This window comes from Manduca sexta, chromosome 17, assembly GCF_014839805.1.
Source record: "Manduca sexta isolate Smith_Timp_Sample1 chromosome 17, JHU_Msex_v1.0, whole genome shotgun sequence".
NCBI lineage: Eukaryota > Metazoa > Arthropoda > Insecta > Lepidoptera > Sphingidae > Manduca > Manduca sexta.
The window spans coordinates 6,113,255-6,135,215 of NC_051131.1; the positions used below are offsets into that span (position 1 = coordinate 6,113,255).

The 21,961-nt window shown below is 36.8% G+C and overlaps 2 protein-coding genes across 2 annotated transcripts in view; both read left to right on the plus strand.

Annotated features, from left to right (window-relative positions):
• On the plus strand, positions 1-18,405 carry LOC115453769 (the record flags this gene model as incomplete). The annotated part of the gene is given in 13 exon segments (XM_037439587.1): positions 1-702; positions 1,242-1,354; positions 4,786-4,894; positions 5,259-5,481; positions 6,130-6,296; positions 10,324-10,494; positions 10,860-11,120; positions 12,084-12,262; positions 12,857-13,058; positions 13,326-13,480; positions 13,684-13,936; positions 17,179-17,282; positions 18,093-18,405. Coding segments are annotated over 13 exon segments (2,843 nt in total), but the record flags the coding sequence as incomplete, so codon positions are not given.
• A 647-nt stretch (positions 18,406-19,052) lies between these two features.
• The window catches only part of LOC115453779 (inositol-trisphosphate 3-kinase homolog), an 89,045-nt gene continuing 86,136 nt past the window's right edge, over positions 19,053-21,961 (plus strand). The window contains exons 1-2 of the mRNA XM_030182504.2: positions 19,053-19,487; positions 21,472-21,573. Of these exons, the coding sequence (XP_030038364.2) occupies positions 21,488-21,573 (86 nt within the window). The 5' untranslated portion in view covers positions 19,053-19,487; positions 21,472-21,487. The remainder of the gene's footprint in view (positions 19,488-21,471; positions 21,574-21,961) is intronic.

Consider the following 21,961-nt stretch of genomic DNA (forward strand, 5'->3'; position numbering starts at 1 on the left):
CATTTCTGAAGATGTCTCAAAAAATGTTCAAAATCGATCGGGTAACAATTTTAAAACGATACTGTCGCACTTTCTTCCCGCGTTTGTTCAAGTTCTTGAATCTCAAATCTTATTCTCAGGATGTAGAAACCTTCTTCACTACCATAATAAAGCAAGTACTAGAGGAGAGGCGCTCTTCTGGTGTACAACGACATGACTTTCTTCAGCTAATGTTAAATGTACAAAAAACTGAATCTAGTTTTCCTATGACTGATGCGTTAATCACTTCTAATTCATTTATATTTATGCTAGCCGGTTTGGAGTCATCGGCTACAACGTTGTCATTTTGTTTATATGAACTGGCAAAAGACAAAGACATTCAAGATAATTTAAGAAAGGAGATATCTGAATGTATCGGAAGATACGGTGGATTAAATTACGAAGCAGTATGTGCAATGCGATTGGTTACCCAAGTTGTTCTGGAAACTTTGCGATTGCACCCACCGACGCCGCTCACAACAAGGCTCTGCACCTCTCCTTGTACCCTATTGGGCACAGATCTAGATGTGAGGCTCAAGGATCCTATCCTCGTACCACTATATTGTATTCAAAGGGACCCACAAAACTTCCCAAATCCGGATAAGTTTGATCCAGAACGATTCAAGGAAGATTCAAATCCTCCCGGGTTCATGGCTTTCGGCGATGGTCCGAGAAGTTGCCCAGGTTAGTTGCTATTTTTGATTAATTAGTGACATTTTCTGAATTTACTATAGTTTTATGTTTAAAATGAAAAGTTCCTTGCCTGAACTAAAGTAGATATAGACATAAACGATTAAATGTTTGGCAAAAAGTTTGTATTTACTAAAGTGTTTTGCTCGGTAACGAGCCACTTTGAATCACATTACAGTTTTGCAGCGAGGTCGTATGCTAAGATTACTATTATTATAACACACATTAGTGACCAGTTCATTGTTTTTCCATTCTTTCATTGTTCAACGATGAATCGAAAAATTAATAAACACATTTGATTCATTTAAAAGACAAAACATCGCACGATGCCGTCAAGGTATGCATACGATCATTATTCAACGTATTATAATAGTTCTGTTTAGCTATCATCACAAAAGTGTTTCTAGAATAGGTACATTACTTTTTATATTTTACGAGTTGTAGGAAGTAGTTACTCATCAACGTTTATATAATGAATGTTGATTACTTGGTGCAGTTTAGAGTATTCAGTAACGATACTTTGTGAACTCCAGGAGCGCGGTTTGCTCAGCTGACGGTGGCGGCGGGGCTGTCCGCCGTGCTCACCACCTTCGAGGTGGAGCCGTGCGCGCGGACCACTCCCACCATCCACTACGACCCGCGCAGCGTCATGCTCAAAAACAAAGGCGGCATATGGCTTAAATTTAAACACTTAAACGAAAACACAACAAGCTTTAATTAATTTATAATAGATATCCATTTGTTACTATTAATTGTATGTAGCTTTAACATGATTGTACTTATGAATTATTGTGTACAAAATAATATATAGTTTTAATTAAGTGAATGTATATGACAATTATAGTTTATTGGACTTTCTTCTCGATGACACATGCTTCCGGATACTGTTATCGAGTTATTATAACAAATGTTCCGTTTTTAGGCCATGTAGAAATTATATTGATATCGCTTTGAATGAAACAGTGTAATGTGGACTTCGAATGTTTTCACGTTTCATATATCTCGTGTATTTAGTATTAGTGAGGGTTTTTTATGTTTGATGTTCTTAGTGATCACAGTATTGCATATGTTTACTTAACAATATTTGTAATAGAGTACGAACCGTTATTAACTCTACAAACGAACAAAACACACTTTCATTAACGTAATGGTAGTATAATGAGATGTGGGCGTTCCATTCGTGATAGTGTAGTATTTGTAGAGGCAAACCAAGCAAAATAATACACTCGATGTTTTTATTTATGTCCAGGACTCACATTCGTACAGTGAATTAATAGGATATTGGGGTGAAGTTCACTTCATTTGTAGATCTCTGTAGTTGGCCAGTTTTGAAGTAGGATAAATGGGATGCATGTTAGACGTTAGTTAATGATTATGTATTACGCTCTAAACGTTCGTGATTGTGATGACGATTTTACGTGACTTGGACGCTCCGGGTCTAAGTGGCGACAAATCTAACGGCAATATTAGAATGAATGGGTAGTAAAAATAGGACTCAGTGCAAAGTTATAAAAATGGCATCGATGTGGGGCCAAGTGAGTATTTATTGCGCTGCAATCTGACTTCGCAGTATTCATTGTATTGTTATTAGTGTTACTTAAAAATGTGTGTTGAAGTGTTTAACGAATGAATTGATGAGACTATTGTTTGTTATAAGAAAAATGTAATAAATTTACTTATAGTTTGTGTGCGTTTTCTTTAATAAATCTTCTATAAGTATTATGGGATTTAACTAGCTCAAATTCAGTCAAAACTATGTGTCTGAAGAGTAAATAGAGAGTAAACAGTGCGCCACCTATTTCTGTCCGAGATATTATGTTTTGTTACATAGTAGCGGGTGTCTAGTGCATGTTTTTTGGCTGATAGATAATATATCGGTGAAAATTATTTATTATTAAATTGCATAATGTAACGATTAACATATATATTATCATGTTATCAATTGACGTAATTGAAGCGGTGACCAATGCGTTATAAACAATAAATAAATCCTCAACGTGCCATCACGCAGTGGGATGTTCGAGATCGGAATTTATGATAACCTACATCGCCTGCGCCAAGCGGCTGGACTAAAACGGCCACTTTGGTTTAATTGTAATCAAGAAGAGAATATAGCGCGTTCTATTAACAAGTTAAAATATTGCAATACAAGAAGTCATTATTTTTTCTATATTATAGTTAACATATTTTCTGCATTGCTTCTGTTTTAGCATTTCATATACTTTTTTTGTCTGTGAAGGCAAAAAATTCTCCTAGCTACTCATTTAGTATTGACTGATGTTTACGTTTTTGATGATCGACTTTAGCAGGTAAACACATTAGTTTGGTATGATATTGTCGTGTTGATACGCACGTACTTATCGATTAACAATAATTGCCACTGACTTATTTGGTTGATGAATTCGTTTAAATAAGGCAAATGACAGAAATATAGGTATTAATGGTTCGGATACTTTGTAGGTAGAAGTTGAACATGACACGTTTAAAACCCGATCACGCTCAGAGTGTAACTTTTTGTGTGGTTTCGAAGTAGTATGAGCGGTATTTTTAGGACGCGCTTAACACCATTTGTATTGTAATCATTATAGGTACATCGCCATTAATGATTCATCTATATTAATGTCCCTTTTTTATTCTGCCACGGCAAAGTAACATTTCACCTGATGATAAAGTATCGAATGGCAATAGATGGCTATCCCATGGCATTCGATAAAATTATTTCGGCATATTAAGATGCTTCTTTACGCTACGGCCGAAGGAACCAGGATTATACAAGACAATAGTTTTACAGTAATCGTGTGCTAAATAAGATTTAACAATTAACACTCTCGAGTGACAAATGTCGCAAATACACCATATCTTAGCGGTTACCTACATTGTGTAAGGAATTCGCGTGTAAAAGTGATGCTTCCATGTTATTAATTAAGCTTTAAGTGGTGTTACTGTCGGTTTTAAGAATATTAGATAGAAGATTTAAAGGGCATATCGGACGTGTCGAAATATGTGCTATTAACTTATTCGAATTCTTAGTTATGTAAAAGTTGGATTTTGTATAAATATAATGGGTTGCTGTATTTCGTCATGTCCTGATGCGTGAACTTTCCTGTAGTTACTATATAAGGACAAAGTTTTTCTCGCTAAAAGAATCGTAGAGATCAAATTCATGATTTGATTCAATTTAATAATAATCATTTGGCACTGACGATCTTGTAAAATGTAGAGCATGGAAAACGACAGTCAACTGAATAAGATCTTGAATTAGCTGTAATCGACACCTTGAGACAAGATATTGGGTTTTATAATACCTAACAATTTCGCTTAAATGTCCTTCAAACCGGAACTCTATATAGCCTGCACACTGCTGCATGGAGTTATAGTGAAGTGGTCTCTCAAATTGATAACAATCTGTTAATGCGTATAATTTATGATGTCATTTATGTAATTGATGATAGCCATTATAGAACTCCATATAAATTATAATGTCCCGCATAATGGCAATTGGATAAAGTATACTGTAGCAAAAACTAGCGGATTTTAATTATATCTTTGCGTGCAACGACAAAAATTTTATTAAATATTTTCGTAAAGTAAATTATAATGAATGAGATTAATGATATATCCCAAATGGAATTAATATATTATGAAAATTAACATCATTATTAATTTTGTACCTCTTCATGCTGATGATTGAATTAAGTTTGATTTAACTGTGTAGTTCAGCTGCGGTTACAAATTATGATCCAGTCATTAGAGTCGAAGCCATTGTGTAGAGAGCAGCAATTGGATTCATGTGTCTGTTTTCAAAATTATAGAGTAGTCGATATCACCGTATTTGAATTTTTAGTTTAATAATTGATAAACTTTATTAGTTACCAGTAAAGTCGTTTTTGATTTCAAACTTCTTCCACATATTCGTTTTTCTAATGATATAGGGAACTTATAATTTTCGCAATAATCGATAAAAAAATGAATACTTATAATTATCATATTTTAATTGAACGATTCCATTAGATAACATTATGCAGTTACAATTGGAAACAAAAGGTAAATATAGCATAATTTTAATTTTTTTTCTAGGTAATGCAATGCGAAATGCTACAACAGTTAGAAGATAATAATTTTCTAGAATGCTGTATGGATATTTTCGTCGACTTTTGTAATATAAAGGAATATAAAGAAATATTCGGTGAGTATATATTGATAATATTTTGTGAAGTTTATGATATCGTTTGTAGATACGCAATTGCATTCCATCAATGGCGGAAAGTAACCTCTTATAGATTAGATTATCACACTATTCAAAAGATGTTTGTAGAAAATGCTTGACTAGAATGATTTATTGCCTATTTTTGTGGTGCAATGATAGTTTATTCCTATAAAATTGTTCACATACATTTGAATTTACTGATGGAAGTAAGTATGATTTGAAAATCGACAACGTAAATAAAGCCAGCGCCACTGTTAAACACTAACAAAAAAAGGTGATGACAAAAAATCTCGGTTTCAATTACCGAAAACAGGTACGTATAAAATTGTAATGTTATTTATAGAGCCGAACGTATGTTTGTCGGTGCTGGAGCGGCGTGCGGAACTGGAGGTGCGTGCGCAGAAGGGCGCCGACGTGCGGATGTCTAGTTCGGCGGCGCGCGGCCGGCCGCCGCCCACGGCCGCGCTGCTCGCGTCCGCGGCACGCGCGCTGCACAATGTTAGCGCCTTCGCACGCGCGCGGCTCGACGACTGGAACCAACGGGGACTCTATCGCTTGTTATTCAGGTAGTATCGAGACTATATATAACATGTTATTCCTATTGTCAGTATACAGGGTAGTAATAGTAATACGGACACAGCAAAATGTCCCTACTGCACCTGGTGGTACGCGGTGTGTACTAGAGAGAGCGCCGGATGACGAGAGATTATTAACTCTCGTCAGTCGACACCAATAGTATGCCAGCTTGTTTGGATGTACACAGACTGATCCCAAAACGCGTTACACTTACATGGGCCACTACGGCGGGTTTTACACCTTATGTATGTTGATCGCTATCCGGGCGGAAACAATAATCCTTTTACCATATATGAACCAGAATGCTAATTAACTTAGATATTATATTCTTAGCATTTTGATTTCGGTAATAAAAATAACCTGCTTGGTCATTGTGAAATTACAGGATATCTTGAAATATTTCCTTGTTCCCTCGTAATTCCATAAAAAGTTAATAAGGTGATTGTCCGAACATAACACAATCCATACAGAATGCATTTACATACGTAATGTTGTTACAATACCGACGTCCCGTTACGGTAAGGCATGACCGCAAAGAACACAAATAACAACATGCAAGCTTAATTATCATTATTACCGGCAATTATGAAAGGCATGGTAACGATTAGGTCGTTCAGAACAGTGCGTCGTGTTCACAGATGCGCGTCTTGGTCCAAAGGCACGTTGGAGGAAGTGCACAGCGTGCGAGCGAGTGTGTGCCGCGCCTTGTTCGCGGCCACGACGGCCAAATGCGTGCGCGCATCTCTCGCTAGCACCAAAGATTGTCTCCATAGCTTGGTGGTTACGTTGAAACCGTTTGCAGAAGGTTTGTATTATGTTTGTTTTATTAATATTTGTTTGTATTATTTATATTATTATGTATGTTGCTGGTTATGTAGAGATGATAGTGTAGGTTCTGGACATGATCAAATGTGGAACCATATTATCTATGATACAGCGTTTTCGAGTGTCCACTTCAATTGATGAAGCAGTATTGATTATTTTGTTACGAATGACTTTTTTTTTTATCTATTTGTTTTTTTTGGGGTTACCTGTGCGTAAACAGTACTTGAATCTTGATGTGTATAAGTTGAAAAATTTAAATTACACAGGCATAGCGTTTAACAGAGTAGGATACAGTAATGGATACAGTATTGTGGAAGGATGATATGTTATGAAGAAGCAACGCTGTCATAAAACGTCACATGTGACATTAGCATACCTCTATACTATGTATCTAAAGAACTTTATTGATTTTATCTTTAAAAACTGCTTATTTATCTTATATTGTTAATACAAGCGTAAATGTGTTTTCCTGTAGCGCATAATGGTGTATTTTTATGAGACTCATATTATTGCACTCGTGGATGTAAATATTATTATAATTAATGTCATATTTTTTGTTTCATGTTTTATTTGTTTACTAGCTTTTGCCTGCGGCTTCACCCGCTTGAGAAAGTTTTCCGGGATAAAGTTTTCTGTTATTAAAGTCACGATATATATTTTCCCGGGATAGCAACTTTAACCGTTTACTGAGCGCACGCACCGGAAGCTCTCAATAGGAATAAAATTTTCCCCGTTTTTGCAAATTTTTAAATGATGCTCCGCTCCTATTTGTCATAGCGTGATGTTATAAACCTCGGCCGATAAATGAGCTTTTCAACACTGAAATATTTCTTCAATTCGAACCTATAATACCTGAGATTATCGCGTTCAAACAAACAAACTCTTTAGCTTTATGTAATAGTATAGATATCAACCGAAAATGGTGTAGCCAAAATTACGCTCCTATGTGAAAAGATAATATAATGCATGTCTATATGTGTAACAAACAAGAATAAAAAATTAAGCTTAACTTAAAACCTCCTCTTCTTTTATCAGCGGAAATATACGCTTCTCGCAATGCCATGAATGTCACGTTAGTTTTACTATCTTACTAATATTACAGTAGAAACCGATTGCGACGATTTACTGGTTATAACGATCAAATGGTGAGGTCCCGTCCGGAACTCTATATAACGACATCAGACGAAGCGACAAATTGGTTAAAGCAATATTGTCGGAATTTATCGATTATAATGATCAATCGTATTTTATCACACAGCCAAAATATTATTTTGATCCTTATTGTAATGTAAGAAGCCGTAATGACAAGAAGGTTTTATTTCATTGTTAGCTATGAAATTTCTGATTTTTTCTGATCTTTATCATATTTAGATGTTGTATATCTTAACGACTGATGAGGGCCGATAGTTTTTTTTTCACAAAATCTCTTGTATTCGATTTATTGCCATTTTGTTCATGCTAGTCCACACAAATAATCAAATGTCTATTTTAGTACTACGTGTTGCTCGGATTCGTCTGTGTGTATAGCCTTTTCCGCTATTAAAGTCCTTAAAACATTGTACCTCTAACAAACATTTAAACATTTTCATAAACGTTCGCATTTATAATATCAGTAAGATTAAAAAAAGAGTATCACTTATAACGACTGTCGGGTATAGCGACCAGATTAGATGGTCCCTTCGGCGTTATACCTATTATATGTCGTTATAACTAGTTTACATTGTAAGTATATTATGTGCGAAAATTTGTGTAAATGTTTACATATTCGTTAAAAGCAAACACAGAAACCGCTAAACGGACGCGTTTCAAATTTGGCTCACAAATGGACTATTTTCTGGCTTAACATAATATACTTATGCTGGATTATTCTGGAAAATGCACAGTACGACTGAATTCCAGGAAAGGTCTTTCACGCGAGCGAAGTCGTGAGCAACACCTTGTATTGTGTATTTTGGACAATACGGAACAAAATAGAATAAAAGTACTACTGTGCTAGTGACATTATTTCTTATTTGACCTTTAGTAAACTTAAGGATTTCCCCAAGTTATCATTTGCTACGTCCGTGCGTTACCCAAAGTGTCTTAACACTTGTTACTAGTCTGTTAATACTTGTTAAAGCGTATTCAAACGTCTATTGGGTTTTCACACAACAATTTAGTTTTCCTAGTGATAATTAATTTAATTTTGTTCAATACCAATACAAAACCAATATGCAACTAAAGAAGGCGCTAATGTGAGAATATGCAAATCTGAAATTTCTATGACAAAATTTTCTTTCGAAACATGATCACCAAAGGAAATATTTTGTGAGAATTGTTATATATACAATTCTCACAAAATATTCGCGGTCGATCCTTCTTGTCATTAAAGTCTGTTGGAGTGCCGCTAGATTTTAATTACCAAAAATATTTAACGAAAATAATCCCTAAAAATGTTTGCATAATTTCTTATCTTCACGCGAATGTTAGACTTTTAAATAAAACTATTTTACGGTTTTTATCGTGTTTTTTTATATTACAATTTTCTTCCGACGTTTTGAAGACTGCAGCCTTGTGGGCACGGGGGGACTGAGGTGTTGGTCATCCGTAAAGTCAAAGTTACAATACCTACCTACATTTTACAATTCTACAAAATTAAAATTGTTGAACTGTAAACATTATAATTCTCTTTTAATTATTAAAATTGTTCTAGCTATTGATTTATTTGAATCCCTAAAAAAGTATTTATTGGTCAAAAAATTGATTCTTAATTTTGTTTTGTGGTGTTTGTTAACCAATTCATACAATTCATTCATATATAGGGTCCTTACTTCCGTTACATAAATTATTAAATTAAGTGTCTATCTTTATTGATTGCTTGACAATGGAAATAATTTTATACAATAATTATTCCCGCAATCACATACATGCGGGTGGAATACCCCGCTTTCATTTATTATGATTTGTGTAAATGGTAATAACTATCAAATATTAATTGAATTAAATATTTTGTTACAACAGTCACAATATTACACGTATTTTTCACGTTGTTTTGTTTAACTTATAGTTAACAGTCGAAAAGTGTCGTGATGAGTGCGAAGGAGATAGAGGTATTCTAGCTATGCCATGGCTTATAAAATATTATGAATAATATCAGCAGTTGGAAACTTACCTATTATGTTTTATTTATGATTGTTGACGCACTAGTGTACAGATTTTAATAACACTCGTATTGTGCAAAGTTTGTACCTGTCATCCGTAGGTACAATTTGCATTCATACCATTACGTCTTTTCAGGGGTAGGCAGGGGTGTAACATGCACATTTAGCTAGCTATGTTAGGTCCCATGTCATATGGGCCCGGCTTATTACCATTTATCGAACACGTTTCTAGACTCTGGGCTGATGCTGTGCAGAAAAATCCAATATCATTTTTCCCGATCCGGGATTCGAATAGGAAACCTTAGCGCGACAGTAGTATCGTGCACGCCACACCACAACGCCGCCACGGCAGTCGAGATTATATAATCCGCACATATATTTCACAATATTCTTTTCCGAGAAAAAAATGGCATTTAATAGATAAAAACAATATTTTACCTTTAATACTTTAAAAATCCGTACTAAAACAGTTGTTACGTAACATTTTGAGCTATGACGCCGCATTTAATAAACAATGCTTGATGTTTTTTTTTTAAATATATTGGTTACAATTCATGTCAAATCTTTTTTTTTATAATTGTTATTCACTTATTAGCTATCGTAAACAATATATTTCATGTTTTATCCACCGCCGTGTTTGGTTTAAGAGAGCGTGTAAACTTTCTATTTATCCATATCCATATATTATAAAATGTGTCATGCTTGCTAACTTATTATACTTATATATAATCGTTGTGGACGACAGCCCAAATTTTATCTATAGTAGAGGAGTCCAGCAGCAATGGGCCGGAATATAGTATAGGCCATATATGATTAATAACAACTTTTCTTTCCACAAAAATAATATTAATTTTACAATATTTACAGACAGACAAGTGAACGCAGAGAGTTTACAAGCGTATACACAAGCGCTACTCTTACTGGGCTCGTTACTTCCGGAGAGCGCCGCGGCAGACAGCGTGTGGCAACAACTGAAGGAGTCATCTTCACCATCACTGTTACATCTGCTGTGCCAATGCTTGGTGACTGATGAAACTGGTGATTGTCATTAATAATTACAATAATTTTAAAAGGAATTGAGTCCTTGCAAATATTTAGGTAGGCGAATTGTACTGGTTTAATTCGATAATATTCCGGTTAGTAACCATAATGCATATGAAAATGATCATCCAGGAAGTAATGTGTGTATTTCTTTGTAAATGTGTTCATAATCATTCATATTTTTTTTTTATTATCCGGTAAAGATATTTACCTACACATCTTTTTATACCTTAGAATTAGATAACGTCACAATATGATAGTTGTCGCATATCGTATAAGCCTAGCAAGTTGACAGACAGCTTTAAGTGTATGTATATAAATTGATAAAGCGTTATTTACCTAATATTTTCTTTTGTTTTCAGAGTTACAGGAAGCGGCGTTGTACTGTTTAGCGCAGTTAGCTCAATCGACAAAGACTAAGAAACATGTAGACGGCACAAAGGATGAATCCTGGGTGCAATATTATGATAATGTTAAATCATCGTATGTAAATAGCGTTGGAAGCAATGTAAGAGACGAACACGATTGTCAACCGGAATACATGGCGGAAGAAATATGCAAGGCCTTGATAAATCTGTACCATAAGTGGACGTCAGACATCAAGAAGTATCTCGCCAGTCAAGGTATTTAATTTACGATGTAGTATGCGGAATTGTGCGATGGTATTCCTAAAAAGATGCGGGCCGATTTCAATAGGTCGATCTGGAAGTCTTTGGGGAAGGCCCATGTTCAGCAGTGGATATCTTGCGGCTGATGATGATGATGATGATTCCTAAAAAGGGGCAATCGATTACAAGAGATAATATTAGCGGGACACGCACTCTATGATCGTGAGCGTGATATGGGAATCAGTTTAGCGAACCAACCAGTTTTGGCGATGACAAGAAAGATGTAAAGAAATTCTATAAAGAGAGTATTATGATTTATGAGTGAAGCATAATAATAAATCGTATAATAACAAAGGTTATGGTTTGAATAGTTTGTTTATGTTCGATACATTGTCTGATGTACAGAAATGAACTAAGTTTATCTTATCGCTATCTACATGAGTTATCTTATTTTTAACTTTATCTGTTTGTCGTTGTTATTCTAACTGTTATCTGCCTGTTATATCTTAACAACAGGGTTACCCGCAAAGCCGTATGAATTAGAAAGTTTTTATATGTCGACTTAATATAAAAATTTACATTATCTGCAGGATATTGATCTAGCCTACATCTGTAAGTCATTGGAGTTCGATTACTTTATTGAAATAATATGATAACAGATAGATTTTATATATGCACTTGATAGATTATAATAATATTACTTTAAAATAAAAATCTCATCTTGCTATTTATTTTATGACTTTGCCAAATTAGGATTGCGTTCTCGTTTTTTTTTTGTAGATGAAGGTAGGCATGTTATGTAGTAGGTTATCGATTGCTAAATGATCGCCACTGCTCATGAATAGTTACACTATCCGAACAGGGATTGAAAATTGGAGATGATCTATTTCGTTTTCGGCAATGGCATTGATTGTGCGAAACTCATGTTATATAGCATGAGCTATATAAATATCAGATGGTATGTGAATTTATTTCCAGAGTGGAACTGGACGAGCGTGAGCGCGTGCCTGTGCCGCGTGCTGTCGGCGAGCGGCCGCAGCCGGCTGTACGCGCGGCACCGGCGCCTGCCGCGCACGCTCTCGGCCGCGCTGCAAGCCGTGCGCGACCACCTCGCCATGCACGGGAAGCCCAACGACGTCATACGGGATGCTGATTATGTAAATATTTCAGTAAAAAATATGTGCTGTTGAATATAAATTATCAACTGGTGCTGTCCACTGTTAAGTCGCATTAACTGGGGCAGTTATACTCGATTCGCCTGCAAGTGGGCTACTTGACCTTAAAGTCTCACTAAAATTAACGAAACTTCCGAAGACCGATTCAGGCGTATGCTAACCCCATATTAAAAAGAATTCGATTACTTGTAAAAACAGTTAATTAAAATAAATAAACGATTAATTTTAATAGGCATTGTAAGACTCTTAAGTAGGTCAATGAATTTATATATTGGCCTAAATCACCATAGCTAAGAAGACTTATCCATATAAAGAAAAGATTTAATACGATTATATGAAAGGGATTGAGAAAGTCTTGTTTATAATTTTTTAGATTATTAGTCAACGTTAAGATGTCTTTAAAGGAAACTTCGATAAAATTATTTTTTGTTGGTAAAAAACGTTGCTCGCTTACTATGGTAACAGAAATAATAATATTGATAGAGATTATGATCTGCTCTATCTACTATCCTAAGTTATGGTATAGGATAACTAACATAACTGCTTTAAACATATATTTTTAACCCTTTTATTTAGGATCCAGTGTTACGCACGCTCTACTGGACGCTGACACTAATCGATTGCTCGATGGTGGAGTGTCCGCTCGCTAAGGAGAGTTTCGCAGATGACGGTATAACTGTATCCTTGGTAAGACTGTGGCCCTGGTGCATGCTCACAGAACAGCTACGGACAACGCTAGTGCATCTTCTTTACACTTTCACCAATGATTGCCCTAAAGGTAAGTACGATTTTTATAGATATTTTTTTTTAGTACATCAGCCGTATTACTTAATATTAGGTTTCCATACTGATGGACACAGATTAAGGTAATACTTCAGTACTATATAAGTCCGGTTCTGACCGGTCGTCAATTATAATTATCACAATCAATAATTTATTACAGTTCAAACCTTCGGTAAAGGTTGCAATTTCTCAAAAATATGAAGTTACTGGTGAATTACAGGTAAGTAGTACAATGAATGAATAGTGGTACTGTTATGTGCAGCGTGGTCGGCGCTGTGCGTGTGCGCGGGCGGCCGCAGCGTGGCGGGCTCGCTGTGCGCGCTGGCCGTGCGCGCGCCGCGCCCGCTGCAGCCGCGCGCGCTCCGAGCGCTGCGACACTGCGCGCCGCACCACCAGTGCCGCGCCATCATCATTAAAGTATTACATCTCTTTACTCTATTTCAATATTACTACACCGTGTCCTCTTGTCATTCTACCCTACTCATCAACGTCTAAAAAATAATTCTGTGCAGTTATCGCTCAGGATAACGTCTAAATGTGGATAACCATATATGAAATTAAGATGTACTCATAAATAAACGAAATTGAAATATTTTAACATTGTTTCTTACGATATGCAGAGCGATGTAATCGCCGCTACGTTCAAGGCGTGCGTGCGGTCGCGCAGTAGTCGCGGGTCGGGCGAGTGCGCGGAGGCGGGCGTGCAGTGCGCGCGGCTGCTGGAAGCGCTGGCGCGGCACGCGGACGGCGCGGGCGCGGCGCTGAGCGTGCTGTGCCCGCCGGCGGCCGGCACGCCTCGAGCGCTGCGGGCGGCGCTGATGCCGGCGCTGGCACACGCCGCGCATTATCACCGGCCACTTTTCTTACAGTCGCGTGAGTACTTTGCTCGGACCTTAGTAGTATTACTGATAACACACACTGATGCCTTTTGTCCCTAAAGGGGTAGACAGAAACGTACTTGGTGGTGCCCATTTTCCACTGTGTGTATTCCGTCCCTTAATGTGATAGAACTTGAGCTTCGATTACGATATCGGACACAAATTCCGGGCTGATACTGAATAGAAAATCCCAGTATCACTGCCTGATCCAGGGATCGAACCCGAAACCTTAGCAACGTTATCGTACGGTAATACAATTACGCCATCGAAGCATATTATTTTTAATTATTATTTAAATATTATTAAGAAACTCATATCTATCTTATTCTTCGTCGTTTCTCTCTTGACAGAGAGGTTCCGTCTTAATCTGTCTCTGTTAGATGACAACCTGGAGACGTCCGTTTACAGGACCTCCACTGTTGTTTTAATTTTATTGCTCCTCCTCATTGGTGACCTACTACAAGGTCTGCTTCGAAGAATCTGAGTACTCGGATGAATCCCGGCTTAGCCAATAGGATAAGCCGAGGGAATCCAGTAGGTTATAGCAATAGCAAGAGGCAATAGCCTCGGAGGCGATTCTTCTAAGCTCGGTCACTCGGAGACCTATGTGTTCCATTTTGAGCAGTAATTCTTCCATGTGGTTTGGACTATTCGCAAATAAGGTTGTATTATGGGCATAGCGTACGTTTGCGAATTTGTAACCACTAAACGCAACGCCATCGGTCCGGTCCTCGAGAGTCATTCGCTTCGCAAGCTCAGATGTTAAATAGGAGTGGTGATATGATATATCTTCGGCGGACACCAGCTCTGAGATAAAAGCTATCTGAAAGAAGGTAATCCGTTTGTATTAAAGCAGTTCCTTCTCCGTAGACCCCAGAGCAGTTGCACAAGATATTTTGGTATGCCCATTTCTAGAAGCGTCTTCCACAATGGTCGTTATTTCACGGAGTCAAACACTTTTGGGAAGTGAATAGGGCATATGCCAGTCGGCTATTGAATTCTTGCACCTTCATGATAATTTGACGAACTATAAGAGTCTGTTTTCGGATTCCCGTTCCCTTTACAGACTCATTTTGCTCTTGCACGATTTCGTGATTGTCAAGTAAGCGTTCAGTCGTACGTTTCGAATATATAGCAATTTTATGCTGCTATGACTGATTAAACTTTTTTTTATCTCAGGAATGAAAATCGCCTGGGCCAATTTCATTGACCATTTTCCTGACACCCATATCTTCTTGCAGTTGGTATGAAAAATAATTTGAACGCCGTCTTAAACTTAGCTCTGATTGTTTCTATTGGAATTGGACCAGAGCCTGCGATTTTCCATTCTTTACGTGTTTGATGGCAGCTCTGATTTCTGGCTCAAGGATGTCAGGTTATAATGTATCTTCTTTAGGGTCCATTGCATCGAAGGCCTATGTGACAGTGCCTCGCAGTAGCATTTCTAAACTTTTGCTATTTTCTCAAACTCGCTGTTCACTTCACCATTGCTGAATAGCAATGGTGAAGTGAACAGTAACATAATCTGCACCATTGAAGAATTTCGAGCTCGTGGTTTGGATTACTATAGACATCTCACAGACTGATAAATATACATGTGAATCTGTTTAGCTATTGAGATGAATTTATAACCTACTGTGCAACAGTCTTTGTAAAAAGAAATCCATTGTAGCCGCTGCAATAATTAAATTGAAATTCTGCCTAAAGTATAATTTATTGGCCTTGTTTAAATTGATGTATACGAAAGTGTGATTTTCATTTATCTTTTTTACACAGCATCGGATTGGATCGATTTTATGCATAGAGATATTTATGGGCTGGAAGGAGACATAATTTTTATCTTGAAAACAAATATACTGTGCATGATCCAATGTCACATTTATTACGCGGGTGGTGCCTTGAGCCATAGTTATGTTTAAATTTGTAACATTTAATAATCTTGGCACATCAGATACAAACAAACTTATATTTGCATTATTTGACTGTCTGGGTGGCATAGTTGTATAACGGTTTGGGCGCACTGCTCGAAATCGATTCCCGGGACGGGCAAAGTTATACTGGTTTTTTACTCAGTTTTAGTCCGGAGTCTGGAATTAGTGCCCGATATGGCCATAGGCTCGCCCCCGGTCCTGTAATGGGATGGAATACGCATGGCGGAAAGTGGGTGCACCAGCTGCGCCACTGCCTACCCATTCGGGGATTAAAAACATGAGCGAGTATGTTTGAAAAGAAAACAATATCAAAATAGTGATTTCTTATATTTACGCGAATGTTAGACATTGAAATTAAACTAGTTTTCCGGATTCTATCGCGGTTTTTTGTTTTTTATTTTTCTCCCGACGTTTCGGAGAAAAATAAAAAACAAAAAACCGCGATAGAATCCAGAAAATTAGTTTAAATTCAATATCAAAATAGTGTTTGATGTTTTATTATTTGAATTCCGACAAATCCCGATAATGCGAAAACACGCGCCGCATTCATAACACAGTACGTATAATAATATGTTTACGTTTTATATAAACAAGATGCGAACGATGAGTATATTTTTCACACCTACTTACGTCTTTGTATCATTGTATAAAAATTTACACGTAGAATTGTTGGATTCAAATAAAAAATATTAATTTTAAATTGTCGAACAGAAGTCTTTTTATTTTTTTTAACTACAACGTCACATTCATTGTACTTGACAGAAACATGCTATAGCTAGTTTTGCTTTTATCATTAATTATTAGATCCGTAGAATATACGTCAATGTTACCAGGCGCCAAAACCTTCGCATTGCCCTGAAGGGGGCTCCCAACAAATTAAGATACAGGGCCCCTCTATAGCTACTGTATTAGACCCTCCGGAGTGGTATCATTGTGTCACGAAAAATCAACGTGCCGTGGCAACTCGGCTGATAGCTTTAGGAACTCCTAATGCAACACTTGCCCCTTCATATTCTTTGATTTGCCTATAACTCGACATAAACTTAAGATGCTTGTAGATGTTTGTAGGTGCCCTTGAATGATGAATTAATTAACATCTGGTGATTCACTTGTTTATTTAATTTCTATCATTAAAAACTAACGTTATGAATTGGAGAGAAGTTATGTATCTGCTGTGTCGACTTCGTACCCCTTTATCATCGAACTGATTCAATTGGAATTTAAAAAGTAATAATATTTTCAACAACACAGCTTCAGTAATCATTAATGACTATATATTTTTTTAATTCGATTCTATGTTCGACAGCGGATCTGCTGGAGTTTCTGTCGGGCTCGTTGTTGGCGGGAGACACCGCGGAGGTTGTGTGCGCCGCGCGCGCCGTGTGGGCGTTGGCTGCTAACAATCATAAGGCATGTTAACTCGGCAGTCTTTCGACACAAACATGTATAAAGGTTTTCTTCATGCATAATAAAATGTGTCCACTTTGGTACGACGCATTCAAATCGGCCTAACGTTATATTTTTTGATTTTTATTTGTTTAACTTTGGCATACTCGGATTTTTTTTTGGTTAAGTGATATTTTATTATATTCAATTTATACAAATATTAAAATACTGTAAACCTACCTGGCAAGGACAAGTGTAAAATTCATTATAAAACCATGTATGCACAGCACTCGTAGCTATCAATATTTGGTGATATTAATTGCGTTGACGTAGTGACACATGGTCTGAGTTCGATCGTCGATGTTTATTATACTTTCTGATACTAATTATTATAAAAGAAATATTATAATCTTAATTAGCAGAAGGAAAAATGAGAATAAAAAAAATATTAAGTCAAATGTTTTAACTCGGAACATATTAATTGGTAAAGAAACTGTTTTAGTTGATTAATTAAATTCATTTTTTGTAGTCCTTATGCAAAGATTGATAAAACATATTATGAAAAGATGTTTTGTTCCATGGCTTCTGCACAGCACGGAATGATGTAAATACTCTTAAACATACACTGTGATATCTGTCAGAATAATTATACATAGTAATGTCTTGAAAGATATACTTAATATTTTTTTTTTTATTTAGGCCAAACAGATTTTTTTTTTCTTGTGAATATAATTAATAGTATAATGATCTCCAAGGGATAATGATGAATATAAATGCAAGGCATTGCTGTATGAGCATATAATAACTGAATGACGTGTTCTTATTGTCGGGCAGGCTAAGCTGGCGTTACGTAGTGCGGGCGTGCCGACGGCCGTGGAGTCGGCGCTGCAGCGGCTGCGGCGCGCCGCGCGCCCCGCGCACCCCGCGCACCCCGCGCACCCCACGCACACCGCGCACACCGCGCACACCGCGCACACCGCCGAGCAGCGCGCCCTGCAGCTGCTCACCTACACACACACCGTCCTGCAAGCATCCTGACACTCTCTACGTTGCCATCGGGACCTAAAAATAATATGTTGTGATACGTTTATTCTGTTTTATTTACTATGTAAAAAAAATTGTAAAGTTTAATAAATAAAAATACGAATTTGAACTTTTTTCTTACATAATTTTATAAATATAATTCCAATATGGTTCTAATTCGATACAGACGACACTAGTCTGCAATATTTTTATACCTGTTATTTTTTTATTTCATCTATTTAGAGTTTAGACTGACACACCTGCCTATAACGATGTGAGTAAGGTAAACATCATCGCCCTTATGAAAGCCTGACTTTCCCAAACCGGTTCATGATATTCGAGTCAGCTTGAGGATCTGTTATCTTTTTTGAATACCGGTTCTTAAATTTTCATTCATTTATCATTTATTCGCGGATTCGATGCGATCGGTACCTGGATCTATGATTAGTGTAAACTTCGTGCATATAAGTACGTAATTACCATTATTGATATTCCAAGCTTATTTTATTAAAACTTTTTGTATTAGATTTATTATCTATAAAATTAAGAGCTCACGTTGAACCGCGAATTAAAAAATCATAACAAATAACAATGTCCATTGTGTTTTCATGATCAAGATGCCTAATACCATCTGTAGCAACGTCAATTGTTTATTTATTGAACATTGTGTAGGTATGTGTAATATAACATAATGGAAGGAGGAACGCGTACCCGCAGTCTCCAATGTTAAAACTGACAATAAATACACGTCTCGCTGGAGCAGTCGCGGCGCGGTCGGTTCCGCGATAAGGTTCAGTGTCGATAGCGTACAATCGGCGCACACGGCGGCCAATACCAATTTGTATGTATGGGAAGTTTGCATTACTCATTATCGGCGTAAAGAGCGATAATCCGCGTTTGGGAAGGCGCCGGCGCGCGACGCGTCAGTGGGTTCACGCCTCCATTCTCGCCTCGCCCAGTCACCACAACAAAATCACAACCCGAGCTCGCGGCGTTGATTTACGAAAATAATGAATCAACGGAAAGCTGTCGGTCGACGGCCTTGTGTCTCACTTTCATTATAGTATTAAGTTCGACATCAGTGTTTGTGTCAGTGTTAATGTTTGCTGTTAAGTGTTCGTCAAGATGTCACCGCTTCACTTCAATTTTCCACCCGAGAGCTTCTCTGCTGTGTACACTGGTGACGGAACCGTTGCAAATGCGAATGTGAGTACCGGAGAGTGGCGTGTCTGGCCGATCGGCGAGAGGTGTTATCGGCGCGCGCCGGATGGCGGCGTGGCGTGCGTGCGCGCGTCCACAAGGTCGCAACGCGCGCACTGGTGCATTCAACTCGTTTTGTAAAATAATTAACGTTTACGCGATCATCTCGCGACAGTCTCTACGAAAGCTCGGCTGTTATTTACGGATATCATTTGACCGATCTTGATTAAGTAGATGATTACATTTGCAGTTTAATATTTCACGTTGAACAAAAACATTTAGGTCTTTCTTTGTGGTGGAAATTCAATATTCTTGTGTAGGTTACTCAGTTTAAATAAAAGAAGAAGAAGAAGTTAAGTAATAAACTGTATGGGTAGGCACCTACATCACTTGCCACATTTAATTAATTCTTTTATTTTGCCAAGGTTACTTATACCTATGTCATCAAAGCGCGTGTTTTTATAGCTACACACGATGCACGCATAAAAGGATTTTCGGCACTTAACGAACTTCCTTGTTCATTATTATACTACGATGATTTTGATGTGTGGTCCTTTAATAAACTTTATATTGGTGGGTAAATTATTATTTATGCTTCAGGTACCTATCTACATAACCTACTTTATAGCTACACTTAATAATAACAATAATAAGGAAGTAGGTAAGTATAACTTAGTAAGTAATTTAAAACATAACTCAAAGGTACTTAACTGATAAGTAAAAATGTAGTACAAGTAAAGTATAATTATCTAGGTTTCTACATTACACACCTAATACCTATGTCACTTATTGGATACTTGCATTGACTACGCTTGTTACATCTCATTAAGAGTATTGGCGAATAATTAACAGAATAACTTGATGAATTAATATGACTATAAATTATGAGTAAGAAACACACCCGAATAACTTGTTTAGACATTTGTATTCGTGACTAGCCGACTATTCACGGCAAGTACGTATCTAAATCAGTAGTAACGTTTTAAAACAATTTTTTTAAATGAGTAAATACTATCTACCTTCTTAACCTACCTATTATGACAGATGAGATTTTGCATAGAAAGAAAGTTCGGGGTCGTCAGAAATCTAGATAAGTACTTAAGTACCTACTTAATATTCTAACTGACCCACATCAAAATGATATAAGTACTTAAATGCTTACCTAATCAAAACTTTTTTGGGGAAGTTAGGTGCGGAAATAAGTAGGTATACTTGAGAATTAATCAGTAGAAGTGGGTGTAATAGCTACAGGTAAAAGTAGACTGTTGAACCGATTGCGAATAAAATTTTAAAATTTTAAATCAATAACCCAGACTATTATATTTTTCCAAAAGTAACCCTGAACAAGGGATGTTACTGAATTAGTACTTAAGTAGTAAATTATTTCAGAAATAAAATGATTAGGATAGTGGCAGAAGGAATATCAAGTAAAAAAATATTGATACATAACATAACATACATAACATCACGCATTTTATCCCCGAAGGGGTATGCAGAGGCGCAACTATGGCACCCACTTTTCGCCAAGTATGTTCCGTCCCATGATGTGATAGGGGGCGAGCCTATCGCCATATCGGGCACAAATTCCAGACTCCGGGCTGATACTGAGCAGAAAAACCCAAATATCACTTTGCCCGACCCGGGATTCGAACCCAGGACCTCAGAGCGCTATTGTACCGGACGTGCAATACAACTACGCCACCGAGGCAGTAAAATATTGATTTAATTAATAAAACTAGCTAAGTACTTACTTATCTACTTAATGGATACGCATTAATACTTAATGTTCAATGTTTTTTTATAACTTTACAATTTACATACTTAATGTAAGTTACTTTTACAATGAAGGATAAATAAAACTCTGCTTAGGTAGGTAAATCACCGTTTAAATAAATGTATAGTTACTTCACCATAAACTTATTTGTCTCTGTTGTATCCCATACTTTCCTACTTATATTTACTCTTTAGTATAATCGACTAATATTATCAGGCACTGGTGAACTGCAATGGCAGTGATGGTCATGCAACTTCGGAATCGCTGCCCTCGGACGCTGGTCCCCATCCATCGCTTTTCAGCTGTTTTCACTATGCGGTTAGTATTTTTAACAAATTAGATTAATTAATATTTCCATATTTAATAGTTTAGTCAAGTAAATAACTAGGTATCTACTTCGAAAATTAATATTTCCTTCTGGGTTTGTTTGGTTTTGAAGAAATATTATAGCAATGTTAAAACCGATCATCTAGCATGGTTTTTTTCTTCTCGCGGATCTGATCTCAAGAACATAAGTAATGATAATTTTGCTTTTTCTAATAAGTATACCAAAAGATGATTGATAGCCGCCCTGGGAATCGATCCCATGTGTTTTCAGTTCATAGCTCTGTATGGTTTCCACACTAAGCAGGCGATAATATTATTAAGCCCCTACCCGCAGCAAAAGGGCGCGCTTATATAGTTTTTAGAAGCTATTTATTTGAAT